The following is a 10,305-nucleotide window of genomic DNA, read 5'->3' as shown; positions in this document are numbered from 1 at the left end:
CAAGTTTAAAGTTCCACCTTTAACCAGGACTAGACGCGTCTACTTCTACAAACGGATCAGTCTTGACATTAAAGCCACTCAGACGGTCTTTAAGGTTCACCTGTAGACCACATCCTCCAGTTTCCGGTGGTCCTTTCAGGTCCTACTCATGTTCCTCTTTAAACCCCCACTAGTCTATTAGAAGTGAAGAAACGTCTCCTAGAAAACCTCAAACAAGTCCAGTCCTCTTGGTTTTTAGCTTGTTTTGGATAAACTATGATCTATGACTGGTTTCTGCGTTAAAAAACACGTCTCGGCGTCCTGTAGAAACAACAAAAAGATCTGCAGCTAAATAAATATCCAGTTAAATTCTTCCTCCTTTTATTTCCAGTCCTGGAGTCATGTACATATCTGCACAGTTCACAGAGAAGTTCATGGAAAAAAAAAAAAGAAGAAGTGGAATTCATTCGTGTACAGCAGTGTAAGAACGTGAGGGCTTTTAAATATTAATGCATAAAAGACAAAAGCGACCTCAGTAACAGTCGCCTACCAGGATCGTCTAGAGGACAGTCATGCTATGAAGCACATGGTGACTAAGATATAAACAGACTGACAGGAGCTATAACGAGTCTGGTTCTGGAGCAGGTAAAGAAACTTTTAGACTAATTCTCATAAAATAAAAAGATCAGAAACGTTTGTACAAAATTATTTTAAAAAACAAACTGCAGAGGTTTGATTGTCAAAGGAGGAAACTACGTCTTTAAGCTACGAGGATTTTAGCTGCAACGTGAAAACGTAATGGAGGAGAAAGATTTCGACAGTCGGTAAGTTTGAAGGTGGTTTAAAGTTTGTGGTGAGGTTTACTGTGTGGCAGCTGGTTCTGGATCTGTTCCTGTGTTTACATGGACTCGTCCAATAATCAGAATATAAATCTCCTGGTGGATGAGGAGCAGGGGTTCTGGTGGTAATCTCTGGTAATCAGGTGAGAGACAGAAACATGGAGGTAGAAAAACAAGATGAACCAAGATGGAATCTTCTTCTTCTACTCCATCTAGCATGGACAGAAACTTCCTCTTCTTCTCCCAGCTAATAGTAGCTAATCTTAACCTCCCAGCTAATAGTAGCTCTTCCTAGCTTGTTAGCCTGACAGCTAATAGCAGGTTTTCCCAGCTTCCTAGCCTCCCAGCTAATAGTAGCTCCGCATAGTTTCCTCTCCTTCCAGCTAATAGTAGCTCGTCTTAGCTTCCTCTCCTTCCAGCTAATAGTAGCTTTTCCTAGCTTCCTCTCCTCCCAGCTGATAGTAGCTCGTCTTAGCTTCCTAGCCTCCCAGCTAATAGTAGCTTTTCCTAGCTTCCTCTCCTCCCAGCTGATAGTAGCTCGCCTTAGCTTCCTAGCTTCCCAGCTAATAGTAGCGCTTCCTAGCCTCCCAGCTAATAGTAGCTACGCATGGTTTCCTCTCCTCCCAACTAACAGTAGCTCATCCTAGCTTCCTACCCTCCCAGATGACAGTAGCTCTTCCTAGCTTCCTCTCTTCCAAGCTAATATCATAGCTCATCCTAGCTTCCTAGCCTTCCAACTAATAGTAGCTCTTCACAGCTTCCTAGCCTCCCAGCTGATAGTAGCTCATCTTAGCTTCCTAGCTTCCCAGCTAATAGTAGCTCTGCGTGGCTTCCTCTCCTCCCAGCTAACAGTAGCTCTTCCTAGCTTCCTCTCTTCCAAGCTAATATCAACATGATGCCAACACATCAGCACGCGGGTATACTAACGGCGGTGTATCTCGCTACGGCGTTGACTCAGGGGGGAATAAACCAAACTTAGGTTTACAGATGTTGTCCTTAGGTAAAGGGCTATAAGTTGGGAAGAACTTTAGCGACAAAAGCTAAAGCTAATGTTTGCTAATCAACAACAATATAATAGTTGTTACTTTACTCTGGAAGAAAACATGGAGGTCCGATTGAGGAGTTTGCTTTTAGATCTTAAATCATCTGCCACACAGCAAACCTGAGGCCAAGAAGAAGGGGTCAACGGGTCAACTAAACAACGCTCATAAAGAAATCAACGTAAAACTCATCTGACCGTGTTCTTGTGTAAAACTACCGAGGCAGATTGTTCATAGCAGCAACTGGTGACTTTCTAGTGCCGTGTTTAGTAGCTAACACTTGGATCGTATGGCAAAGAGTCTCTTCAACACAATATGTACACTGCACATATTCGTACAAGGCACATTTTACTCCTGAGTTCCCCACAAACGTAAAACGACCGTAACAACCACGTCTGAATCAGGCCGGCGGCACTCGGGGTTCGATCTTCAGTGAGAGCTCGTACAGCGTGTCCTCGTCCATCACCAATGTCTTATCCAGCAGGAACTGAGTCACCTGGGAGGAAGACGAACACAGAGGAGGTTACTTCATGTTTGGTGTTTAATTAAATGGTGGTGTTAAAGGATTTACTTGTTGGACACACCTTGGGCTGGTGCTCTATCCTGTAAGGTGTTTGCTGAAACTGACGGATCTCCCTGATGATGTGAGAAATCTGAGAGACGAGAGACAGACGGGATTTAATTTAACTTGATCTTCTGCAATAATTAAAAAACCTCTGATCTGCAGCCAGAAAAATGTCCTTACATAACTTTATGTGGCACAAAGTTGTTCTGGAGTTGGGAACTGATTATACTCCAGCTAAGATCTCCCAGGACAATCACATCGTTTGGGCACTTTATGCATTAATATTTAAAACCCCTCAAACTCAGCTGCCTAGCTTCCTAGCCTCCCTGCTAATAGTAGCTCTTCCTAACTTCCCAGCTAATAGTAGCTCTTCCTAGCTTCCCAGCTAATAGTAGCTCTTCCTAGCTTCCTAGCCTCCCAGCTAATAGTAGCTCATCTTAGCTTCCTAAGCTCCCAGCTAATAGTAGCACTTACTCTCCTCCCAGCTAACAGTAGCTCTTCCTAGCCTTCCAGCTGATAGTAGCCCTTCACAACTCCCCTAGCCTCCTAATAGTAGCTCTTCCTATCTTCCTAGCCTCCCAGCTAATAGTAGCTTTTCCTAGCATCATAGCCTCCCAGATAATTTCATAGGTCATCCTAGCTTCCTAGCCTCCCAGCTGATAGTAGCTCTTCCTAGCTTCCTCTCCTTCAAGCTAACGGTAGCACTTCCCAGCCTCCCAGCTAATAGTAGCTCTCCCTAGCCTCCCAGCTAATAGTAGCTCCTCATAGCTTCCTCTCCTCCCAGCTAATAGTAGCACTTCCTAGCTAATAGTAGCTCTTCCTGTTTCGTGAATCCAGTCTACTGCCACCTGCTGCTTTGAAGAGTTATTTCCTCTCAGGTGTAGAACATATGTACCAGCTGGTTCTTGGCTCTAGTCTTCGTGGTACGTTCAAGTGCAACATTAGAAATCTTTTGTTTCTGACAGAATGTCTACATTTGAGTCCCTCATCTGTTCCAGCGATAATGACTGAACTGAATCATTGAAAACAAACACAGCGACTCCAGAAGTTGAATCTCTTACCATCCTCATCTTGGAGAAGTTGACCAGCCCCTCCTCGGTGAAGTTGGGTCTTCCCTCCTCGATGAAGGCCAGGTCAGTGAGGTACATGCCCAGGTACGGGACACATGGAGGGTTACAGCTGCACACACAGGACACACATTAGACACTGTTTACACATTCATCTACACATTCATCGCTCTTCTTTGCTGGTGTTTACTTTTTCAGCGTCTCTCTGAGATTCTTGAACCTCCCCTCTGACGACACGATCTTCTGCAGCCGGTCCATCAGAGCCTTCGTCTAAGAAAAACAAAAACAGAAAGGCTCCTATCATGTTGTGCAACAACAGAGGAAGTATTAATAATTCAAACTGCTCTTTTAAGGAGAGAGCTCTTTAACCTGTTTGCAGACTTTGGCCCAGGTCTTCTTCAGCCTGAAGACGGCGCTGCGGTTGAGAGCCGAGGTGATCTCCAGCACTCCGTTGTAGTTGTTGAGGCAGCGGCAGATGTCGGCCACGGCCAGCCACTTCTCTATGGAGCTGGCCCTGGAGCCCACGTCGGTGTGGGTCATGATCTGGGACGCCACCAGGTTACTCATCTGTGGAGGGATGGAAGGTGTGAGTTAAAGAATAGCTGGATGGAGGCACTGCTTTCTAGACCTCAGATCTACATCCGTCCTGAGTGATCTGATCACAAGTGTACAGAAGGTTTGTTGTGTCTACGAGGACAGTCTCAAGAGCATGGAGAGCTGGACAGGTACGTAGGACGTCCTCAACCCATCAGCAGGACCAGTATCTGATCCTTGGGAGGAGGAGGGAGGAGGAGGAGCACTGGTAGAGCCCTATATGACCTCCAGCAGGAGCCTGGTGTGAATGTCTCTGACCAAACTATCAGATTTCATGAGGGTAGCCTGAGGGCCCAACGTCTGCTAGTGGGTCTACAGGACATCAGCCATGAGCTCAGCGATGCCCTGGTCCAGATCTGGGAGGAGATCTGTCTCATTAGGATCCCCGATGTTGTCAGGCTACATAGCACTTAAAATGGACTAGCCTAGATTTTCAGGGTGTCTTTGAACGCAACCCTTTGTATTTAATTTTGATTTCCATCAAACGATGTTGCATCCTTTAGTTTCTAACACACTACCCAGTCCTTATGAGTCCGTGAGTGCTACCGTTTTTTTTGGCCATCTACTGTGAACCCAATAAATTTGAAGATATTTTATTTATAATATTTTTAGTTTCCATTATTCCAGGAGCTGCTATACTGGTCTACACCTCTGCTCAGGAATAAAAACTCACATCGTTGAAGTGCTGACTGGTCTTCATGATGTACGGAGTCCTCTCACATTTGTCCACCTTCATCCAGCCCTGACCCAGGAACTCCCTGCAGGACGAGAACTACAGTCAGACATGGGCCTACATGTACACCGATCAGCCATAACATTATGACCTAATATCGTGCTGGTCGCCCATCAGAGAATGGACATGGGCCTTCTGAGGGTGTCCTGTGGTGTCTGATCAACAGAATGTTGTTAGTGGGGGGGTCTTTGAGGGGAGGGTCCTCTGTAGATCATCCCACAGATGCTTGATCAGTTTGGGATCTAGTGAATTTGGAGGCCAGGTCAACACCTTGTGCTGTTCTTCATGTTTTGTTTTTTTTTAGTTGTTCCTAAAGTGTTTTTGTGTGTGTGTCTGTGTCAGGCTGCATCCTGCTGGGGATGGCTGCTGCCATCAAGGAGTGTCATTGCTATGGGGTGGGGGTGTCTGGTCTGGTCTAGGTGGGTGCTACATGTCTAAGTAACATCCACACCAATGAATGCCAGGTCCAGAAGTTTCCCTGCAGAACATTGAACTGTCACAAGATGGTTTAAATGTTATTCACTTCTCCTGTGAGTGGTCATAATGTTGTGGCAGATCAGTTTATGTAAAGGCTGATCAGATTATTTATTCGTGCTGGTCTGAGGTCAGTCTTGATTCTCACTCGTAGGGAATGCTCCTGAACACTATGTGATCCAGGAGTGTGATCTGTTCTGCCAGCTCCATGGCCGAGAGAGACTCGAAGCACTCTGCCTTCGGACTCTCCACCTTAAAAACACACAAACGCACCAAATGATTATGATGCGGATTTTTTTTTTTTTTATTTAAAAGCTGCAGAGAGCTACACACCACACAAACACAGAGAAAATCTACATACAGTAGCTGGGAGTCCGACCGTTTTAAGAAGGGATGTAACGGATGTCACTACAATAAGTCGTTCTGGGGGGGGGGGTCATTGTTCACTCTTACCGCGATGAAGTGTAGGAGGGGACAGCTTTTCTGTTCCACAATCAGAAGATCAGTTATTTCAGTTTTTGAAACGGTTCGATTTATATGTTAATCTTCAGTTACTACAGTAAAAGGTAAATTATAAAGAGTCTGTACATCCCTGTTCAAACAGCATCTATGTTCAAATTTACATCGGATGCAAGAAAAAAAATGACTCAAAGAGAGCCCAATCAATCACACGAAAATGAAATATTATACTTGTTTATTCAGGAAAGTGAACCAATATTACATATCAGAGAGGTGCACCTCTAGGAAGTTCATTTCGTGTTTCCAATCAACGTAATGAGACTCAAAATTAGTTTTAAACAAAGTTTTGAGTCATTATTATGCAGAAATGTCAAAGTGTGTGCACCCCTGAAGTAATACTAATAATTTGATTAATGTTTTTGAAAATTCAGATTGTACTCCAAGTTACAGAAAGAGTCCTCAGCCAGGTTTGCAAAAGACCTCTGTGACACCTTATCCATCCAGATTATATGTATTGTCCTCACATTGGATCGAAAATTGGCTTTTTTATTAAATTTAATTAAGGTTATTTTTGTTCCGATATTCAAATTAGTTTAATTCTTTTTCATAAAAACTAAAATAAATGTGCTGGTTTAACAGGGATGTGTTGACTTGTGTGTGAAGCAGCACTGACCATCTGTAAGATGTCCTCTATCCTCAGCTGGGCGTCGTCTTGTTCGTCTTGAGAAATGGCACTGGACCGAAGAAGAAGAAGAAGAAGAAGAAGGCGAAGAAGAAGAAGAAGAAGAGTTAAAACTATATGAATAAACCAAACATCTTATTATTACATCAAATCTGTGTGAAGAGACGGAATACTCAAAGTTGTCTTCTTCTTCTTCCCCCAACTAAATTATAAATAAATGTCTGATATCATTAAGATGCGGCCATGAATGAACCTTAGTATGTTGGTCGTAGCTTTCCTCTCTTGTGGCAGCAGATCTGGATCTCGTAGAACTTCTTCCAGGAGGCCGACCACGCCCATCTTCAGCTCGCTGTTCATGTCAAAGTCCTGACGGGAAAATAAAACGCGTTTTAACACGTTTGACTGAGTGAACAGCATAGAGGTGTTTGTTTTTATTTACTATGTGATTAAAATGAGACTAATAAGAAACATGTAAATGTCGCCCTCTAGAGGGCAATACACTGTAACTGTTTAAAAATATAAATAATGAAAACAGGTCCATTTAACTGATAATCATTAACTTTTCATTGGTTTTCCCTTCATGGTTTCATTTAGTTACTCACTTCTTACAAAAAGATTCATTATGAGCAAATAAAATGTTAAATAATTAAAAAAAACAACAAGCTGAAACAAGGATTTCTTGAAGACGTTTCAGTCTTCATTTGTAAAAGACTGGCAAGGAGTCGGGGTTTGAATAGAAACATCTTGAAAGTTACTTGAATTCTGTAACTACACATGATATTATAAAAACTCAATTTAGAATATTTTGTCTTCAACAACAACAAAAGTACAGTATTAATAGATCTATAGTTCTTACAAGTGTTTATTTACAGTACAAGACCTTCTCTTTGTTAAAAGACAGAATGCAACAAATTACTTTTTCATTTTAACACAACTTTAAACATCAAGAACATCATTCAGAAGGATCAAAAATAGCTTCTTGATTTTCTTCTTCAGTAAGAATGTGATGATGATCATCATGAGAAGATGGTCTTGATCTTAATCTACGAGAAGGTTCTAAGATCCTCTTGACTTTGTCATTTTAACAACTTTAAATATCAAGATCTTTCAAAAGGATCCAATGTTCTCCAAGATGCTGATCATGCCTTAAAAATCAAGAAGATAAAGACAATATTCTTAATCTTCTTGACAACATCATGAGAAGATGATGTTCGTGAGAAGATATTCCTGATGTTCTTAAATATCATGATCAAGATGATCAAGATGATCTTCTTGAAGGTCACTAGAGAACATTTCAGATCTTCCTGATAACCTTTTCAATTTAACAACTTTAAATATCAAGAAGATCTCTCAGACCTTCTGAAAGATCTTCTTTTTAAATATCAAGAAGGTGCAGAAGATCTTAAAACGTTCTCTGGTGACTCACCATCAAGAAGATCTTATTGAAAACCAAGAACATGTTCCTGATCTTCTTCCTCAACATAAAGAAGATGGTGATGATTGTTATGAGAAGATGACGTTCTCTACTTATCTCAATCTTCAAGAATTTTAAGGTCTTGATCTTCTTGAATGTCAAGTAGATGATCAAGATGATCTTCTTGAAGATCACTGCAGAAGGTTTTAAGATCTCCCAGATCTTCTTCTTGACTTTTACATTTTAACAACATTAAATATCAAGAAGATTATTATCATGAGAAGATGATGTTCTTGTACTTCAATGTACATCAGTGGAGATGGTCTTTAGATCTTCTTGATTGTTTTATTTTATTGTTCTTATTGGTACGTGTATATTTGGTTCTGGAGACTAAACCAGTACATTGTTAAATCTGCAGCTGTTATTTAAACGATGGTGAAGTCGTAGGATGGTTTTGTTTCCTGAATAAACACTCTCAAATTAAATACCATGTGTCGTAGCTGTAGACCTGATACTGTAACAGTAAAATGTTTTACTGGTGCACAAAATATGTCAACAGTAGTTTGCAGCTTTTATCATATCAGACTTTAATGACGGCCAGAGCATGAAACCAAAACCGTCAGATGAACGGTGAGAAATTCCTTTTTGAAGCTCGTTGTTGAAACTCGTCACCCGAACAACAGGAGTTCACTTTTCAGACGACAGCATCCAGCGACTAAAATAGCACCTTATATAATCTTAAATGAAACACGTAGTCCTGTCAGCGTCCCTGGGGAGGGGGCTGACCTTTCTGCAGGATTCCTGGGTGGAAGAAAAGCCACGAGTGACAGCAGCGAAAACTTCCTCATCGTTCTAGTGACGTGTTGCAGGAAAATTTCCACACAGATGTTTAGAAGATCAGATCTGGGACGACAGGGTTTATGGCTGGAGGTTTAATTTCTTAATTTGGGCCACCTCAGGACTAGACGTGAACATCTCCTTGGATCTGTCGGTGAATTTGTTTATTGCCTGAAAGGCGTCATGTTCCTCAGAGACTCACCTGAGAGTGTTTAGAAACCCAGTGTCGTAGCACGTTGAGGACTCTGTTGGTAGCAGCTCTGCGGATGATGAACTCTTTGTCACAGGTTTTCTCAGAATTGCTAAAACCTAGAAGTAGGAAATAAAACAAGATTAGAAAGGGTGACAGCTTTAAGATGAATATATCAAGATGTAGTTTAATGGAAATCTAACAGGAATCACTGCGTTACAGAGTCCAGACTGGTCGTGTTTTCCCAGAACATTATGTCGCTGTGAAGCTGACCTGTCTCTAGCTACTACCTTCATCTATCTTTATTGAACAGCAACTTTATTGCCATTTAACAGACAACAAAGCTTCCTCTCTTGGTTGTGCATCTGCTCACCCTGGGAGCTGCTATGTCCAGCGGCAGCGGTGGCAATCGCGAACGCAGACGCTGGCGACATGGTGCAGCGAGAGTTCTCCCCTGGTGTGACTGTAACGAGGAACCAGAGATATTAAAACATATAAACCAGGCTCTGGCTCTGGCTCTGTCGTGTGTTAATCTGGGTGTGGTTCTACCTCCTGACTGTCGGTAGCGGAGATGCCTCGGCGTGGAAGGCGAGCGGCAGGGAGACATGTCGCCCGGCTCGCTGCTGGACGGCGACTCGGGAATAAACTTGTCCAGAGACACTGACTCCAGGACGGCTGTTAGGGAATAGAAGTCACGACTCAGACATGTGAATGGGTGACATTTTGTGTCCCAGTCCCTTCCACCTGATGAACCCAGTACCAGATTTGGTAGAATAACCAGAGAACATAGAAAACATGCAGCCAAACTTTGAATTTCACCATCAACAATGTCAGAATTTCTCAAACGTAATAACAACTGACAACAAATACAATTTATATTGTTTTTATTTCCTTTTTCTGGTCCTTTTGAACCTACAGAGACGATTCTCAAGCAACTACCCACCACACGGTGACTTACCTGAGAACCCGAGCCCTGTGCCTTAAATTTCATACGTTGTCTTTTTTTTTTGCTAGTGGGCTAATGGTGGTACTCCAGATAATAAATACAATATAGCCATCTTGAACTGAAAGTTAGCTTTACAATAATACATAACATGCCTTGGTGACTAGTTTCCCTGGGGAGTTAAACGCAGGGGGAAATATGGGTATTTTTATGGATTCTATAATGAGCACAATTGTAGAATGTGATGATGCCTGCTATAGAGAGAATCAGTAGTATATTGTAACTCGATTCATATTCAATAGGTAAAACCCAATTTGGTCCATTCCATCCATAAAGATGTTGGCATTTCCTCCACCTGGTGGTTGTGCATGCATGAGTCTCTGAAGCATGTTACATATCAGTGTAAAGGTCTCATTTACCACAAGGTGGCCATATCGTGTTTATTTTATGTTGTGCCACCGTACGCCCACTAAATAGAGGCTGAGGATC

The 10,305-nt window shown here is 42.2% G+C and overlaps 1 protein-coding gene across 1 annotated transcript in view; it reads right to left on the bottom strand.

Moving 5' to 3' along the window:
• Nucleotides 1–376: 376 nt before the first annotated feature.
• Nucleotides 377–10,305, bottom strand: part of rasgrf2a (Ras protein-specific guanine nucleotide-releasing factor 2a) — a 32,232-nt gene continuing 22,303 nt past the window's right edge. Inside the window, exons 17-28 of the mRNA XM_084571986.1 lie at nt 9,423–9,548; nt 9,247–9,336; nt 8,886–8,992; nt 6,686–6,798; nt 6,424–6,484; nt 5,440–5,543; nt 4,758–4,842; nt 3,860–4,057; nt 3,681–3,760; nt 3,485–3,602; nt 2,443–2,511; nt 377–2,354 (exon numbers count right to left, since the gene is read on the bottom strand). Of these exons, the coding sequence (XP_084428112.1) occupies nt 2,259–2,354; nt 2,443–2,511; nt 3,485–3,602; nt 3,681–3,760; nt 3,860–4,057; nt 4,758–4,842; nt 5,440–5,543; nt 6,424–6,484; nt 6,686–6,798; nt 8,886–8,992; nt 9,247–9,336; nt 9,423–9,548 (1,247 nt within the window). The 3' untranslated portion in view covers nt 377–2,258. The remainder of the gene's footprint in view (nt 2,355–2,442; nt 2,512–3,484; nt 3,603–3,680; nt 3,761–3,859; nt 4,058–4,757; nt 4,843–5,439; nt 5,544–6,423; nt 6,485–6,685; nt 6,799–8,885; nt 8,993–9,246; nt 9,337–9,422; nt 9,549–10,305) is intronic.

This window comes from Chelon labrosus, assembly GCF_963514085.1.
Source record: "Chelon labrosus genome assembly, chromosome: 22".
NCBI lineage: Eukaryota > Metazoa > Chordata > Actinopteri > Mugiliformes > Mugilidae > Chelon > Chelon labrosus.
The sequence above is the reverse complement of the archived record's forward strand: the minus strand, read 5'-3'. Positions and strand labels throughout refer to the sequence as shown.